Source organism: Osmerus mordax, chromosome 5, assembly GCF_038355195.1.
Source record: "Osmerus mordax isolate fOsmMor3 chromosome 5, fOsmMor3.pri, whole genome shotgun sequence".
Taxonomy (NCBI): Eukaryota; Metazoa; Chordata; class Actinopteri; order Osmeriformes; family Osmeridae; genus Osmerus; species Osmerus mordax.
The window spans coordinates 9,263,630-9,282,503 of record NC_090054.1 but is presented as its reverse complement, the minus strand read 5'-3'; the positions used below and the strand labels follow the sequence as shown (position 1 = coordinate 9,282,503).

At 41.6% G+C, this 18,874-nt stretch overlaps 1 protein-coding gene and 1 long non-coding RNA gene across 3 annotated transcripts; both read right to left on the bottom strand.

Moving 5' to 3' along the window:
- Positions 1–1,886: 1,886 nt before the first annotated feature.
- LOC136943156 (phosphoglycerate mutase 1-like) lies at positions 1,887–5,854 on the bottom strand. The gene is made up of 4 exons (XM_067236386.1): positions 5,651–5,854; positions 4,199–4,473; positions 3,086–3,266; positions 1,887–2,914 (listed from the first exon to the last, which is right to left on the bottom strand). The coding sequence occupies exons 1-4, from the start codon at positions 5,787–5,789 to the stop codon at positions 2,748–2,750; spliced, it is 762 nt and encodes a 253-aa protein (XP_067092487.1). The 5' UTR covers positions 5,790–5,854; the 3' UTR covers positions 1,887–2,747.
- Positions 5,855–10,525: 4,671 nt separating this feature from the next.
- Positions 10,526–17,580, bottom strand: LOC136943047 (uncharacterized). Of its 2 annotated transcripts, XR_010876652.1 has the most exons (5): positions 17,443–17,580; positions 17,048–17,159; positions 16,861–16,963; positions 15,264–16,543; positions 10,526–13,586 (listed from the first exon to the last, which is right to left on the bottom strand). It is a non-coding gene; the product is annotated as an uncharacterized lncRNA (long non-coding RNA). The 2 variants fall into 2 exon arrangements; XR_010876651.1 differs by lacking the exon at positions 10,526–13,586 and having other exon boundaries at positions 14,346–16,543.
- Positions 17,581–18,874: the final 1,294 nt, after the last annotated feature.

Here is an 18,874-nt window from a genome sequence, read left to right as displayed (position 1 = left end):
TGGAACGAAAGTGTATTAGCCTACCCAGATAGTAGACCAACAATGAACCAATGAATCAACATTGAATCAATGTTAATGTATCAACCAAACTATCACTGAAATGTAACATTTAACATCAAGTTTACACCCTGAAATAATGTTATTTCAATGATGAAAAATATATCAAGATAGACATAAAATCTGTATTTTTTCAACTTAAATTCAATTGCTTATTTAACATTGAATCAACATTGAAATAACATCAAATCAATCTTGTTTTATGTACAGCAAGATTATATTCCAGTAAATCATCTCTGTTTTGATTCATTTCAATTGGAGGTCATGTAGAGCTGCAATTAACATGGTTTTGAACCAAAAAGTTACTAACTCAAAAAATAAAATGTCCTTCAATTTAAATGCAAATGTATTTATTTATGTCCCACACATTGTTTGAACAGGAAATAACATCACATTCGGGAAAAACAGGAGGCTCTAAAGATGGCATTTTGTAATTACTTTAAAATGTCTAGAGTTTAAAATACAATTAACCTTTCTGGAATCCTGTTCAATTTGCCTGAAAACGCCTAAACAGCATACCCAAAGTAAATTGAAAGCTGTTCTTGAACCATTTGGAGTACATGCAGTCCTACTTACGCCTAGATTTTGTTTGAAAACAGAGGCCTGAAGAGGCCTAGAGGTGGTAGGTATTAGCTGGAAGACAAAATTGGACCACAGGATGAAGCCTTACCCAATTCAAATCAAAAGTCAAACATAATACCACAATATATTCATATTTGATACATGTTTTTATAAGAGTACATTGAGGAGTTTTCTAAAAGGTCCTTTTGGAGACTTCAAAATGACCCTTTGTAACCAAGGTCAAATACTTAGGATAAAAAGGTATTATTTTTCATAATGTTATTCATTTTTCATGTTATCTCTAATGAAAGGTGGTACTTAGAACTATCATATACAATAGATAAATCCCTAATTAGTATTACTGAAACACAAAACCTGAAGCATGAACACATTGGAGTGCTTTATCTGATTCCCAGGATTGGCGCACAAAGAACACTGATTCTGTCAACCATATTGCGCAATCAACTTTTATTTTGGCTCCACAGAGACATACATATGAGGTATTAGCATTTTCAGCTAGCTCTCAGCTACAAGGCTAACGAGCTAATTTCAGAGCCCGTCAAAGCCAGTTCGAGAAATTTGTTTAGAACGAGTGTGGGGGCAGGGAGGGGGCAGGACGCACAGACCTAGTTGGCTTTAGAGGGCTGTCAAGGGGGCATGGAAGCTCCTATTGGGTCAAACAAGGTGTCAATCGAAAGGGCAGAGTGTAGCGGACATTTTAAGACCATCCACTCCTAAATACTAGTGATGGGCATTCCGGCTCTTTTTCGTGAGCCGGCTCGTATGGTTCAGCTCACTAAAAAGAGCCGTCTCTTTTGGCTCCCGAACGGCTCTTTAAAAAATACATGTTTTAACTATGAATTTGACTATGATAGGTGTGAAAACAATTTGAATTAAATTATGAAATCATACTCGACCGTAACCACATATCTTTAAAAATGCATTGATTTGTCATGGCTCTCCTCCGAGTTTTGACTACTCTCTGACTGTGTGTGAGTTGGCTCGGCCCTCCCTCATGCAGGATTGACAGGAACAGAATGTGAGGATGATCGTGTGCGCCTTTAAGCCGACAAGTATTTTTTTGTTCTTTGAATTAGTCAATTATTTTAAGTATACAATTAATATTCATTATTTCATAATCATTTAGTTTTTATAGGCTGTATTAATCTATTAAAAATAGAGTCGGCTCTTCAGATATGCGAGCCAGCTCCCGACGTTCACCTTCAAGAGCCGGCTCTTAGAGCCGGATCTTTCGCGAACGACCCATCACTATTAAATACTCGAACCACATCTCCTCCTATGAGGGATAGTGCGTGAGAGACTGAAATAAAAATAATTTGAGAAGGAAGAATGAAGCAACAACCCAGCTAACACAGTTACGTTGCCCTTACGTTGACGCAAACGTCACTCGATGACCAAACATACGTTGCCGCAACGTCTTTGTGTTAGTGTTAAAGGCCGTCTGTCTCTGGTCCATGTTAAAACTGTCCGCCGTGAAATGGTCAATGCAGAGGCGGCTGTTGGAGTTTATCCGAAGCTTTCCATGAGCGTGGCTCTTCACAAAATCTATCCACCTATTTTTCCTTTCATTATCAATAGGGAACTTAAATGGCGTTGCAGCGCAGCTGGAGTTCTTGCATCCAGGGAAGATGCAGTTGCGGGTGGTGGGAGACATCCTGAAGCTAGCTAGCTAGCTGATGTAGGCTACAATAACAGTACAGCAGGAGGAGCCATTGAGTGATCTGACGTAGATAGGGCGAAATGACGTAGATAGGGCATTTTTTGGCTCCGCCCATTAAAACCTGATCTGAAAACGGAAGAGAAACTGTTCTTCGGTTTAACTCCACATTTCAGTGTGACAAAGTTTTAGCGCTTTGCACATGCTTTCAGGAACTCATTTCAGACGTATATAATGTACTTAGAAGCAAAACATGGAATTTACTTTACAGGATCTTTTAATGTACATTGCATTAAGCTTTACTGTACTCGTATTCAAAAAGGCAGTGTAATCTAATTTATATATTTGAAGTTCCCAAACACGGTATAGATTATGGAATAGTAAACTCGTCTGTGGTGAAGTATAATGTCTATCTACTCCCTGTGGCACAGACTTTTTTTTTTATCCCTTTCTACTTTGCCTTCCCCTGGGCAGCAACAGCTTCCATAGCTTTCCGTACGGTCTCTTCATCTCCCAAGAACTGCATGGGTTTGACAGGTTTCAGGTTCTTGTCCAACTCATAGAGAATGGGGATGCCTGTGGGCAGATTAAGCTCCATAATGGCCTCCTCTGACATACCTGTAGATGGCAGCACAGACATTGACATGAGTTCCCCTTTATTATCCCCCTCTATTCAGAACCATGTTACGGAGTTACTGCAGGAGAAGTGCTGCTGCCAAAGTGAAAATATGCAATGTGTGACAGAATGAGTCAACTTCTGATTACTTAGCTGTGAGAGGAAGCACTTACCCTCCAGGTGCTTAACAATACCCCTGAGGCTGTTTCCATGGGCAGCTATGAGCACCCTCTTCCCCCGTTTGATCTTCGGGGCAATTTCATCATTCCAGAAGGGCAGTGCCCTGGCAATGGTGTCCTTCAAGCTTTCACAGGAAGGAAGCTGCTCCACTGATAATTCAGCATAGCGACGGTCCTAAACAGATCTCGGGCAAATCTTTATCATAGTACTAGTTGTTGACCCAGACCCTGTCAATGCAGAGAAAACTTTACCCAATCAATCTCAACCTCCCTGAGCTTTGAACTTTAAACTTCCCCTCTACTCTGTTATAAATTAGCCTCTACAACATGCCCTCTAGTACACAGGTTGTGACGATGGCTTTTTTGTCTTTTTCATTGAGTTTTCTGGTTTGCCACAAAGTTTTGAGAACAATTCTACACAAAATTCCATATTTTCTTTCTGGCTACCCTCCTGGACATCCTAAAAGCAATTTCTCCTTCTTTTAAACAAATTGCCATTGATCTGGTACATTAATGCAAATGATTATGTAGCCTTCATTTGTTGGCCGTTTCCTACGTTATCAAGTCTTGTATTGTCTTGTATTTATTGTATTCACATAAATAAGACACAGACAACTGACTGAGGAGGCTATATCCGTGCCTCAAGAAACCGACCGAGGAGGCTATATCCGTGCCTCAAGAAACCGACCGAGGAGGCTATATCCGTGCCTCAAGAAACCGACCGAGGAGGCTAAAGTGGTAGGAATAGTGTTCTTGTTCTATACCCGTTGCAGTTCGTTTCGGCATCGACAACCAACCGAGAAGCAGGCCCGAATCATCAAGTTACAGACCCCGCGCATTGCCCGTAATGCAAACGGAGATTAAGATATTGCTTACTTGATTCAGTGGCACACAGACACAGAGTTTCCAGGAAATATAGATAGTAGTTATAACGTGGATCTCAAAGCTCTTATCCAAACAACGTCAAACATGGCACTGCACATCTTTGGGTTCTACAACTGCAAAATCAAAATCTTGCCTGGTTTGCAAAATAATTGTTGCCTATAATCCCACTATAAAACCACACACAGACAGATTCATTTCATTATAGTATAGAAGATGTATCACCTTGCTGATGACTGTGTAGAAATCATGGTCTGGATCCATGGTGGGAGGAGGGATGTCAAAAGATCTTCTCCAGATCTTAACCTGTGCCTCTCCATGCATGGCGGCCGTCTCTGCCTTGTTCAGTCCAGTCAAGCCACCATAGTGACGCTCATTCAGGCGCCAGGTCCGGTAGACCGGCACCCACATCTGGTCGATACTGTCCATAACCAACCACAGAGTCTTGATGGCCCGTTTCAGTACGGAGGTGTAGCACACATCAAACTCATACCCAGCATCTTGTAATGTCCAGAAAAGATTAGCAAAGTATGGACTGTCAGAAAGGATTCAATACATCTTGCATGTAATTGTGTAATGTTACATTGTTGAATATGAAGGGGGTCCAGCGGAAAAGACAGAAAGCATACACTAGATTGACACTTATGAGGCGCTGTTTATTAAATATTTCACTGTTGTTACACAAACACATATGAAACACTTACACATTCACTTCTGAAACGTTCACACACATCCTACTACTCACATGAAACGCATATTGATTTTGTTGATTCAAACTGTTTGGATTTAGCAGTCATGAAGTAGTGGCTAGGAATTTATTACGTCACAGCAGTGTTGCCAGGTACGCGGTTTCCAGCAGAATTGGGCTACTTTTGAAGTGTTGCCGCGGGTTGAATTTTTTGTCCGCTGGTTCGGGTAGACCTTTTTTGCATGCAAATTACATGAATATCTTAAAAAAAAATCCATATTTTAAATGAAATAATGTATTTATACCCAAATCCTACCAAACTGACTCCATATCAGCACGTACACACATGGACATGGGACACGCCCACATACACACAGTGCGTGTGCACACGTGCCTAATGCTCTCATTCTCCTGAGAAAACCTCCTCAAAGCTGCTTTAAATGCTGGCATACTAAACATTTGGTGTTACTTTGAAGATATTACAATACATTTGGCAATGATAGCAATGCTGTTGGACTTTAAAAGCAGTGTATATGGTTTGGCAGGGGCATATTTTGAGTTCTGATATTGGGCTGGTTTTATTGGCCATTGGGCTGGTTTTGTCACACAGACCTGGCAACCCTGCATCACAGTCAACACAGCTTCCAAAATGAGCTGTGTTGACAGCTAAGACTGAGAGGAGGGGGAGTAGTGCTCATATTGGAAAACATTAGAAAGGAGGCGGGCCAGCATCGTGATAAACGTTGCAAGTGAATAGATTGAACGAAACATTTATCTCTGGCAATTGGTTAAATCGTGTGTTTATTATTCCTATCGAATCCATAAGTTAGTATGCGTTGCACCATGTAGGACTAAATGTAGTCTTCATTCATTGCAATGTAAGAGCTTAATTGATGGACACATGGTGCAAGCATATCGTTCCGCTTTGTGAACAAGAAGGAGAAGTCACTAGCTTTTCGAGCAAACGTTCTAAAAGAATAAGAAGTCACCTTTCAGGGCCTGTCCTCCACGCTTTGCCTCCAGTTCTCCGGTTTCGCTCAAATCGGCATCGAACCAGCCACAGAATCGATTCTCCTGGTTCCAGTTGCTCTCCCCATGCCGAATCAGCACCAATTTATAGGCTGCCATTTATCTGATTTTCGAGCTATGCTAAAACACAGACGTGTAACTCGAAAGGAGTTGCCTGTCGCCTACTTGTCTAATGCAGTGAGTAGTCCCACCTTGACCTTTGATCTGAACTGAATGGTGACAAATAGTGTGTTGTAATTGGTTACGTAGCCACAACCCTTATTTCACAACCAATGGAACTCCACGTTGTGCTATCTGTACTGCCGACCAATGAGACGGAAAGGACAAGGGTTGAGTGACCTGCAAGAAGTCTCCGGACAATATTGGACATTCGTCACATTTGAAATATCATTTTCATTGTTAAAGTCTGCTTAAACAATACCATAAATTGAATTTGAATAATTCTGTAGCGGGGTTTGCTCGTTTAAAGATAGAAATACTTAATTGATCATAAAGTCTCGGGGCCCCCCCTAATATTGGTTTAGGACATTAGGGAATCCTATGTTTAATATGTAATAATCAGTCTCATCTTTAGGAATGAATTCGTTCTAAGTGTAGAGCCAATCGTAACATCAGTGAACACGCACGTAAAAATATCTTTACAATGAATTTATTCAAGTAAGGTAAACAGATCTTATGAACAAGTTGGATTATGGGTTTGATATGAGAGATTGGTTTCAATGAACAGAATGAAATGGTCTAACTTAAAGAAAGACAGAAATTTTACAGTCAATGATTACATCCTTACAAATCATAAACAGAGCTCACGCCAATGCCATGTCGAGGAGGAAAGAGCGTTAGCCATAGTTACGTTTGATCAGGGGTTGATCAATGATGTTGAGGGCGGTTTGCGCCAAAGGTCCATTTGAAGAATCTGAAGTCACAGCGCGGCTGCGCTGGGTCATGTGACTGAGTCTGCGGGATCTCAGTGAAGTCGCATTTGGAATTGCGTTTTTGGTTCTTCTGTTGAAACGTCCAGCTAGTGACACGTTCACTGTGAAGTTGAATTTCAGGAGAAGCTTGGCGACGTCCTTTGGAACGCAAATCCTGATGGCGTTCATGCCATGGTCGGTTTCGCTGGAGTCCGAGATTGATGGTCATCTTTATACAGTTCGAGAGAGGACCCGTCTGGGGTCAGATGTGGATTGGGGGAAGCTGGGTTCTCAACTCCCCCCTCCTTCCTTCACACCTACCAAAGGTGTGATCTGATCTCTGGCTGGTTCATTCGATGGTTCAAATATTGTTCTGGACATCTTGGTACAGTTACAAAATATAGTTAAATGATTGTTTTATTATGATAGCTTCGTGTAGATACCAAGAATGACGTGGTTATCTTTCAGGAAGAAGGAGTTGTTACTAGAATCAAGATTTCAGTGAACACAACATTAAAACAAAGTAACAAACATAACACAAATATCCCTCTCATAATTCTCCACCTTGTACTCTTGTGGTAAAGGTGAAGTCTCAAGAACTTTCCTCAAAAGTTCTGATCAAGGTATGTTCTTTGTTCAAATCGCCGCCGAAACGGATAGCAAATGGTCGCTGGAGACGTGTTGTCTAAATCAGGCCCTTTGAAGCTTGCAAGCTAGCAGGAGGGCTGATTAGGTAGATTGGGGAGGTCCCCCCCCCCAATTCTATGGTTCCTTTGCATCGGCGTTTGGTGGGTAATCAGCATACTGAGGGTGTCACAAGGGCTGATTAGGTTTGTCTGATGTGATTGAATCACTCTTCAGGTGTGGCAAGATGTTGGCTCTGTGTGGTCTTGCGGACCTCGCTACAATTCTATAAACGTTTATTACAAAAAAACGAACTGAAAAACATAGCTACACCACTGAAGAACTGCCCCTTATTCAGTGTTTTTTAGTTTAAGGTGGTTGTACAGAGAGCTATTATTAGATGGTGGCACTGCCATTACAAAAAATGCCTGACACTCATCACGAAGATAGCTTTAGAACAAGAGAGCAGCTCAGCATTCTACCAAACTCTACAGGGGGAGACCCTCAGCTCAGCTGACCATTATTAGCCTACGTGAGGTATGGCGCGGAGTTCCAACTGAGGAACCGCACGTAGCCGCTTGTCAGTCTTTTCACCCAGGGGCAGCCGACTACGGCAGACAGGCAGTTTAACCCTTGTGTTATCTTCGGGTCATTCTGACCCATCAGTCATTGTGACCCACCGTCGTATTGCGACAAATTTACCTCATACAAAAACAAAGTGAAGCATTTTCTTTTAACTGTCTGGCTGTCTCAGACCCCCCACATTGGAATGGTTAAAAGAAAATGATTTTTATTTGTTTTTGTATTGGGTAAAATTGGGTAAACACAACGATGGTTCGTTATGAACCTTTGGGTCATGTGACCCGAAGGCAGCACGAGGGTTAAGCTCGATGGGCTTAACCCTCATGTTGTCTTAACATTCTGTACACTCCCCTTGTCCTAAGGGTCAAAAATGACCCACCTTCACCAACCCCCTAATATAAAGCAGCTTAATTGAATTTTAAACTCCTAATCTATTTTGCATGAAGAAACAACCTGTACTTCATCACAACATTTGTGAATATGTGGGTTTTCCCTCTTCACATTGCAGAAAGACTGCATTTAATCAGTGGACAACCATTTGTTTTTATTACAGCAGACCTGTCATAACTTTTTTCTTTACTAAAGTAGAGGTGTATTATTGCTTCATGCTCTGGGTTGTATTATTCCCCATCTTCTTCAGATACCTCCTTTTCTAAATCATTTTTCTCTTGTTCCTTCTGGACATCTGAAAATATCAGATCTACAACCTGTAGATCTGAGAGCTTAGACCCTAACCCTGTTGGGCACTGAAATGTGCAGTCATGGCTTCAGCAATGAATACTGGGGGTACTGTCATTTGCAGGACCTTTGTAGCCTCTGACTGCATTCCCCATTAGTAAACAATGCTTTGAAGACATTTTTATTTTGTCTGAAATTTGGTTTAGTTTGTCTGAAATTGTTTTTATTTTGTCTGTGAACTTGAGTCATGTAGGGAGGGGAGATGCTGCACCTGCACATGGAAGTTTTAGCTTTGTCTAAGTTCAATCAGTAGCACAAATAATGTAATTATCTTATTGTATGTGTGTGAGTGTATGTGTGTCTCTTTGTTGTTTTTGTGGTGTGTATAATGGTTTTATAACTGCCGGTTCAAAAATGACCCCTAAGAAAATCTTTGTACCCTAGTGGTGTGCAGCTTTCATGGAAATGTGAAAAAAGACAGTGTTTCACTTTTTCTTATGTATGGGTCATTCTAGGAAAAGTCATGAATTTTCAGTTTAAAAAAAATCAACATTTTTGGGGTTTTCTCTGCTGATAAACATAGTGATGATTTTTGACCCCTAAGACAACACAAGGATTAAACAGCCGCCCAGCTCACCTTGGGATCTGTTTAGTAGATGGCATAGATAGGCCAGTTGTTACCACTCTGTTTTGAATGAAATGTTGTTTTAATAGACACGGGCCTACTTTAAATACTCAAATAGCATATGCCTAAAATAAAATATAGGCTAAACGCCAAGCCTTGGCTAAACGCCAATCTGCACCAACGTAGCTACACACGCTGTTTCAGTCATTCAAGTTTCTGCTATGTATTATTTTTGTATTTAATTAAAAAATACTTTGAATAGCCTGAGTTGAAAAATTGGCTTTGCCACGTTTATACAAGTCCAAGTGGTATGGTGTCATGTAGGTCTATGCTTTGAAAACAAGTACCGGTAATGTAATTTAAACTACAATGATTGACCTTGGTGTTGTAGACATGAGCAGGCTCCAAAAATATAAATACAAGGAAACTCCAAAGCATTCTCTTTGAAAATATTTGAAATGTCTTTATTGTCATGGCATGGTCATGTTAAAGAAACCCTGACGCGTTTCGGCATCAAGCCTTCGTCTGGGAGTCAAAAAGGGCTGGTTCTTAGAACCCCTCTGGAGTAGATCCTCTTACATATTTTTGCTTCAATTCAGAATCACTCAGTAGTGCAGCTTCATGTTGTATTTTGTAACTATAGGCCTACTTTTAAGCAGCTTTTTAAATATGAAAAATATGAAGGCAGCAGTTTGTTGTCAAAAAGATTCATGAGTAACTTTAAAAACACACGAGAGTTGTTATTAATCCTGGTTTTCCAAAGTGGGTTATGGTCAGTGGTTGCAGCCTATTTCCATAGCAATTGTCTTGTGGTAGGCTTGATAGGCACAGTACTATGGAAGGCTGTTTGTGCCAAAACACCAAATTTAACGTTTGTGTACAGACGGCATATTTAACCATGTACAGACATCAATTTATGTCGTCTGTACACTGCCGTTTTTAACATCTGTACACGTTTAAAATTGGGTGCTACCACTTCATTTGTTTCTGAGGGGAAACCAGATAACGATCATTGCAAGAGAGAAAACCTGTCCCTACTCAACCAATCTTGATTGAATTAAGGTTAAGAAATAGGCTAATATAAATTGCCAGTGACATTATCAACAACTGTAGGCTAGTTTGTAAGCTACTGGTTACTTACTGAGAAAATAATTAAGCTTGTATACTATATCATATTCACATTTCCAAAAAGGTATACATTTAAGATTGCTAAAGTGTCCACTAGATGGCAGTGTGAGAGCACAAATGGTAAGGGCAGAGCCTCTGGTCAATGTGATGGGTATACCCAAGGATAAATTGGGGCGCAACAGCAAGCAAAATAACATTACAATAAAACAGGTTAGGAATACACAGGGTTGAAGACAACTGGACAGTACACAAAGTAGCCTTATTCAATAAATAAAATACAGGTAAAAAAAAAAATGACTAAATGTAAATGTAAAATGTAATACCCATGGCAATATACAAGTAATATCCAACACAGGGAATGTACAAAATACTTTTAATGTAATTGAGATTAAATGAAAATGTACAGGGTCTGGTTTTCCCCCTGGATAGGGATGGGAACTTTTATAGGATAGAGACCTGTGTTAGTCAGAGCATGTTTGAAGGGAGTTGTAAATTAGCTTTCGAACAATCACATATGTGCAACGCTACTCCTTAACGGGTTAATAAGTTATTGTCTCCCCCCAAAAAATAATATACAGTTCTATCTACTGCGAGCAATTAATGCACAGGTCAGGTAATAAAGGATAAGCACAGGGCAGCAGCAATCGTCAAATCATAATCAATCATAAGGCCTAGCAAGCCCTGGAACTTTAAAGGGCAGTGAATGAAATTCCAAATCTTGGCTAGTGCTCTACAGTTTACAAAAATAATCCTCCCAGAACTTCCCTCTTAATATCAAAACCTAAAGTAAATAGACAACGACTGAAAACGAAGACAATGGCCAAAAAATATATATATTTTAGAAAACAATTGCCTAATCATCAAAACTTTCCGCAGTGCCGCAAGACTCTCCAGGTCGCGAGTCACAGGTCACGTGTCATTCGCTTCCGCTCCGACCCTATGCTTTCTACCTGCCGCACACACAGGTAGCTAACTGCAAGATTAGGCTTCAGTATTTCCAAATGGAGTGACAGCAAAGGCTACAATCGTTGGCAAACAGATTTAACAATGTGGTTATTCGTTATAACTCTGGACAGACTGAAGAAGCCAGTGACAACCCTGCAAGTTCTGCGACACTGGTAGACAGGTTAGTGCAATATTTACTTCAATAGGCTATTAGTCTGCCAGAACCACGATTGGGTAAATTCCCACCACAAAGTGTAATGTTACATCTTAATAGTCGGCATACTGTAGGCCTATAGCTAAAACAAACTTTATATGTACCTGATCCTCATTGTATCCCACTATTGTTGTAATCACTAGCCAACCTGTTTGAATGTTGGACATTTACAGTCTATATATTTCGGAATCAGAAATCTAATAACACGATCATGGGTCATTTTAGCATGCATTGATAAGGCTTTGAAGGTCAGTCATCGTATTGTGTGTCGTAGTAGTGCATGTGTTTTAGATGTTTACCTCTTCCAACACACCTGACGCCTCTTCCACAAAGCAAGTTTACCGAAGAAGCCAGGCTTAACTCGCTTTGTGGAACATGCCCCTTGGTTGAAATGAATGGGTCATTATCAAACTAAACACAACCAAATTACACATTCAATTGTATCTGGTGTTGTGGAAAAGGCTAACATAGGATTGAGAAAGGCAGTTTAGTACATAGACAATGGTTGCTTGTCTTCCTACATACCAACCAGAACGTTCCATGAAAATTATCTGTCTGGCACCATGTGAAAAATGGACACGGGTTGAATGGTCTTTATTTTCAGATTTGATAATTTGAGTGAATTTGATTTTAGCGTTTATGTAATGATTCTTTTTCATAAAGACTTGGGGTGTTTAGGAGAGGTCAGGAGCCCAGGAGGACAGGACCAGCCAAACAGCGGATGACGACAATAAGTTCTCCCAAATGGCAGAGACACATTATATTTTCCGAGATGTAATTTAAGGGGGAGAACAGTAGTAGGCAGGTGTGACGGATATGTAACAGAAGTAGCCACGCTCCGTCACAACAAGGTATCGTTCGCCACCCGCGGGATTCGAACACTCGACCTCCGACTTGCCAAGCACGACCACTACCAACTACGCCAAAGAAAAGCTAGCTCTTCTTTGACGCGGGTGGCCTCTTACATACCTGGGGAGTGAGTTTCACGGTTCTCACTCCGTTATACAGGGGCAAAGACAAGATTGCTTATAATGTCTGCCAACCCAACCATCAGAAAGACGCTTAACCTAGACAAAGTCTCTACAGACAAGTTTAATAAAATGGTTTACCAATGGAAAGTCACAATCGTTTAGAAATATTCTTTGTCACTGTAAGTAGTAGCTTACATATGAGTAGGCTAATACAACCTAATTTCCAATAAACAAGCTATGTTGTTTTAAGTAACTCAATTTTTGAAATTGATAAAAGGATGTAAAAGAACCTATAAACAATTTCCGATCTTTGTGGTTTTATCCTTTCCTCAGCTGGTTCATCAATAAAGAAACTTGCGGTTCCACTGTCCAGAAGGTGAATTTATCAACAAGATTATTAGGCCTATTGACAATGTGATTACAACAGTTAAATGATGTGTGTGCACTGTATTTAAGACAGGACATTGAGAACCTGTTCAAGAACATCAGTTCCCAAACTGTCTCTATCTCCACCCAAAGGATTTGTGTGTTGCCAGATGTGTTCCAACTGTTCGTCACTTGGTTGAAATTGGTTTAGGGGAATCACAACTCTGTAGCCAGTCCCCCTGGTCGGCCACTCCCTGGTCGGTCGGCCGCTGGAACTGGCCCCTCGTCTGCTCCAAATATACCTTGGATACCAGTGTGATGTTGCAACTGTTGTGTCAGACAACCTTGCACAAAAATCTGATATGGTGACATGTATCTGAGACTTGTGTTCCCAGCTTAACGCACTGCTTCCTGTCAGACAGGAAGTCTATGATCAGGTGGAATCAGCCGGTGGTGATTCCATTGATTGCAAAACAATCCAAGTACACGATTTATACGAGGCAGGTGAACGAAGTAAGGAGGCCAAAGATGCCTTTCGTTGTTGGCAATAATGATTCCTTCCTTTTTCTAGATATGTAAACAAGGAGTGGTAGACTCCTTTTGTCACGCTTCTCCAGACATCGCCCCACAGTCTTTCAATGCGTTGATTATGAGTGCTCCTCCATCTTAAAGCACTCTCTCAGGTTGATCCTCGGAAGACATTCACATCTGACTCTGGATGGGACACCAAACTGGGTGACTGCTTCCAAAAACGGGTCCATTACAGTGTCACTTCTGTTGTTGTTAGAAGCTTTCAGGAAAACCACCAGTCGGCTGAACCCATCGATTCCTCCATGGATTACAATCCTCCACCTAAAAGATGACGGAAGGGAAAATAAAGGATTTCACTTGCATATCTAATTTTATAAATAACAAAAAAATATAAATGGCTTTAATGTAGCTAAAATGATTTGTATACATTTCTGTGCTACATGTTGGGCTAGAATAGCAAGAAAAGTCAGAATCAGAATGGGTTTTATTCGCCATGAAAGTTTGCACAGACAAGGAATTAACATATAGGAATCTAAAATGTAAATATGAGACTAACTATACTAAGGGTACATAACTAGCAATACTAAGTGGAATAGAATTAAAATAAACTATACAATAAAATTTGCAGTAATTTACAATATAAAAATACAAATATTACAAAAAATACAAATGGTACAAGATTGTGTAGTTCAGTGCAAAAGCAGTGTGTTTTAAGGACATTGAGTCATGAAGTCAGTGTGAACCCTTGGCCTTGTTGAAGAGGCCAACAGCGGAAGGGAAGAAACTGTTTTTGTGGCGTGTGGTATTGGTCCTGATGGACCGCAGCCTTCTGCCGGAGGGGAGTGACTGAAACAGGGAGTGACCAGGGTGGGAGGAGTCGGCCACAATCTTCCTCGCTCGCCTCAGGGTCCTCGAGGTGTGCAGGTCCTCGAGGGTAGGCAGATTGCAGCCAATCACCTTCTCAGCAGTGCGGATGATACGGAGCCTGCTCTTGTCCTTGGCAGTGGCAGCAGCGTACCAGATGGTGATGGAGGAGGTGAGGATGGACTCAATGATGGCTGTGTAGAAGTGCACCATCATTGTCTTTGGCAGGTTGAATTTCTTCAGCTGCTGTAGGAAGTACATCCTCTGTTGTGCTTTCTTGGTGAGGGAGCTGATGTTCAGTTCCCACTTGAGGTCCTGGGAGAGGATAGTGCCCAGGAAGCGGAAGGACTCCACAGTGTTGACTGGGGAGTCACACAGGGTGATGGGGGTGAGTGGGGCTGTATTCTTCCTGAAGTCCACAACCATCTCCACTGTCTTAACCCTTGTGTTATCTTTGGGTCATTCTGACCCATCAGTCATTGTGACCCACCGTTGTATTGCGACAACTTTACCGCATACAAAAACAAAGTGAAGCATTTTCTTTTAACCGTTGGGCTGTCTCAGACCCCCCACATTGCAAAGGTTTATTTTTATTTGTTTTTGTATTGGGTAAAATTGGGTTAACACAACGATGGTTCGTTGGTCATGTGACCCGAAGGCAGCTCAAGGGTTAAGAGCATTGAGCTCTAGGTTGTTCTGGCTGCACCAGGTCACCAGGTTGGCCGCTTCACACCTATAATCAGACTCGTCTCCACCAGAGATGAGCCCAATGATGGTGGTGTCGTCCGCAAACTTCAGGAGTTTGAAGGACGGATGACTAGAGGTGCAGCTGTTGGTGTACAGGGAGAAAAGCAGAGCAAAAAGGACGCAGCCCTGGGGTGATCCAGTGCTGGTGGACTGGGAGTCAGAGACTTGTGTTCCCAGCTTAACGTACTGCTTCCTGTCAGACAGGAAGTCTGTGATCCACCTGCAGGTGGAATCAGGCACGTTCAGCTGGGAGAGCTTGTCCTGAAGCAGGGCGGGATGATGGTATTGAAGGCAGAGCTCAAGATCAAGTCGCAACAGCAAGTTCGGTCAACGTCTTTGTCCAGTCACAAATATGTAAACAAAGCAAAAGCAAACTATTCTACTCACCCTAAAAGGTTCAGCCTGGTCCAGGTATGCAAACAATCTGAATAAAAATTGACTGGTTACATTCCCAAAGGTCCAAACTATCTAACCAGTTTGTCCAAACCATGGGCGTCATTAGACCCTTTTTACTGGGGCATGTGCCCCAGTATGAATCTGCTTTGCCCCAGTAAATTCAAAAGTTTTAGTTTTAACAATTTACTTTATTTGTCAGTGCATTAATTTAGATTGATAATCCTGGAAAAAATAAACGCAGGATCCCAATCAACGGTTGTAAAAGTGTTTAACCGAAAACACAAACCGATGCCCGCAGAATTCCATGTCAGCGCGCTCTTCTGAGCTTGCCAAATAGCCACTGCAGCACGCACACAGAAGTCCAGGTGTCGGACTCGGCACACAAGTCAGAATTGAGGTAGGCTAAGAAAACATTACAAAACTAAAGACAGTTTATAAATGAGAGGCCTACCGATAATCTTATTTTGACTAAAACATAAAAACATTATTACATTAAACCCGAAAAAAAACTGTATTTGCACTCAAATGAATGCGAAAAAAATGTGCCCTCGCATTAACTATTGCTGTCCCTGCCAAAGCTGATATCAAACTTGCGTCCCTGAACTGTTGTATAGCGGGTTAAACAAGGGGAGTTTCTATAGCCTAGTAGTGCATTGTGCGCAGCAAGCGTGAAAGAAAAAAAGGGATATGAATAGGGGCCTGTGCCCCAGTAGAGTTTTATGTCTAACAACGCCTCTGGTCCAAACAATGAATTATATCAAGACATAGCCACGAACTTGTTGCTTCATTCTGCTTTCGCCGATTCAATTTTTGCACCCTCTCACGCACTTTCGCTCATAGGAGCGATAACATTTAACAGAGATTAACTGCATCGTCCATAGACCTGGTGGCTCTGTAGGCAAACTGCAGGGGTCCAGTAGAGGGTCTGTGATGGATTTAAGGTGTGCCAGCACCAGGCGCTCGAAAGACTTCATTACCACAGAGGTCAGGGCGACGGGTCTGTAGTAATTATGTCCTGTTGGCCTTGGCTTTTGGGCCGCCACGGCAAAATCAACATAGAGGAAACATTGTTAGCAGCACTTTCAGGATTAGTCCTGATGACACCTTGCCTCACACGCCATCTCTGGACTATGACACCCTCACCCACAAGCCAGGGCTTGACAGCTTCTGGTCCTATTTCATCATTGCCAGAGATGATATCCAGCACATGGTTATCAAGTGCATCATCTGTTAGATCCGTGTAGCGACCCCTAAAAGAGAGATTGTACTGTCTATGGAAGACAATGTATACATATTAGAATTTAGATACATTCATCCCTAGTAGTAACTCTCAACAAAACAATGCGTTTAAGGAACAGTGACAAGGCCAGCTATGTGGTACATGCGCATTAGTTCTTTTCCCCCAAAGATATGGGATATGAAAGAGTTCTATCACAGTATATTGTTTTCTTTATGAAATGTATAGAAAGGGTAATTCTGCAGTGTTTCATGTGCTTTGTAAAGAAACAAAATAATTGTATAGGGCTCAGTGAAAAAGGGGTTACATTTTTCACATCTCTCCTGAACTAGTCCTTAAATTGACACATACCTTAATCATCGGTTCACTATTCTTCTAGAGACACCCAAGGAGATTTGGTAAACCGGCCTTCCTGTCTGTCCTCCCGTTCGAGGTATGGTGAAACCAGGACCAACTGCAGGTCAAGAGAAAAATGTTAGAGGCATCGTGTTTTGATTCTTGCCCCTACAGATTATGTTTACTATGAGGAGTAAATTACCAGGTTGTTGTTGATCGTTAGCTCGCTAATGAGCAAAAGCATTTCATCAACCACTTCAGATTGAAGCAGTCGCCCTCTGCTCCAGCGAACGCTCGTCGCCATGATCTCTAACCTGTTAGCATGACAAAATATATTAGTGGTAGGCTAACTACAACAAAGCCAGTTAAACCAGACTCTTTGAGATTGCTGGCTTCAGTAACATAATAACCATCAGTAACGCAATATTCAAAGCCTTATAAGCTCTATTTTAGCGGCGTTAATTTGAGCTTGCTCATTATAAAAGAGTTAGCACTACAAGTGTGTTGACGAGAAGTCAGGAGCCCAGGAGGACAGGACTAGCCAAACAGCTATACAAAACAAGTAACTTGGCTTAACGTTGCTAATTGATAGCCTACCTGGTTAGAACAGGCTGTATAAAATCCTGTTGGTCATCTGAAGACAAAAGTCAGGTACAATCTGCAAAAGTCTGGGAACAACTGTTCAGAAAGTTTCTGGTTGTCATTTTCTGCGATTTACCTCCACCAGAATTCGAAATCACACTCAACGTGTTCGTCTTCTTCTTTGGTTCTTTTAATGGCGGTCAGCAAACAAGGTATAGGTGCATTACCGCCACCTACTGGACTGGAGTGTGATACCGGATATACCGCACAAGTGTCTCTCCCCCACACAAATGGACTGTCCCAAATACTAAATTATACGTAAGAGCCCACATGATCACAGTAGGACTATGTACAGGCTTGCACAGACACTACATCAAAAGGGGGGTGGCTATGTTGGTCCCAGCGTCAAAAAGGGGGTGGGTATGTTGGTCCCAACATCAAAAACGGGTGGGTATGTTTACGCCAACCAATAGCATGGAAGCATAGATGGTCCAAACGTGTACAGACGTTAAAAATGGCCATGTACAGATGTCAATTTATGTTGTCTGTACACGGTTAAAGATGCTGTAAAGTGGAATTGAAAATGAGTTTTAAGTTCATCACACCACAGAAGAATGTGTTGTTAACTACCCATCCAAATGAGAATGGATAAAAAACACAGACAAGTATGTTAAATTAGGCTTTGAAATCGTGAGAAAATCAGCAGTCTTCTCTGCTTGAGACTGGGGGGGTGTGTCGCCTGAAGGAGCTGAAGCTCCGCCCCCTCAAATTTGTATTGAATTTAGCAACAACAGCAACTAGGTAAATCAATTGCAGATATTAGAACAGACCTACATGCAGTCTCTAAGTGTTTTATGAGTTAATTATTTTGTCTTTGCATCATACCAGCTGAGTAACAGAATGCAACCGTCTGTGATCTGACGTAGATAAGTCGCTGTGACGTAGATAGGTGGGGTTTTGGCTCCGCCTATACGCAAAATCATGGAATTTGCTTTACAGCACCTTTAAATATGACGTCTTTACACAAACGTTAAATTGGGGTTTTTGGCACAAACGGCCTTCCATACGGTACACACTCAAGAGCTGTAACATTAGAAAGTGTGCAGCGGCGAGGATGTGACGAACACGTGGGAGTGATGGGTGGAAAGCTGACTTAAATGGGTTTATCAACAAAGTGTCACAGGGGGGTTTGCGCAGGTTGAGCAACCCGAGACCACCAATCTGGGTGGGTCAACCCCATACACGGACATGGAGACTTTTACGTCACAGCTGGGACTCCCCATTAAGCAGGTGCTTGGCAGTCAGCGCGTCGTGTGATAGTGAACGAGAACACAGGACACCAGCCGCCAACTAGACACGGACACTTCTTTTAAATTTCAATTTAATCGATTATTCGATGGTCTTATTTCACTCGTCAAGATTCACTATGAATGTAAGCAACTTCGGA

Coding starts and splice junctions, on each gene's coding strand:
- LOC136943156 (XM_067236386.1), bottom strand. CDS start 5,789: ATGGCAGCCTATAAATTGGTGCTGATTCGGCATGGGGAGAGCAACTGG. Junction 4,474..5,650: donor TGGAGGACAGGCCCTGAAAG/GTGACTTCTTAT, acceptor GGACATTACAAG/ATGCTGGGTATGAGTTTGAT. Junction 2,915..3,085: donor TATTGTTAAGCACCTGGAGG/GTAAGTGCTTCC, acceptor TGCCATCTACAG/GTATGTCAGAGGAGGCCATT.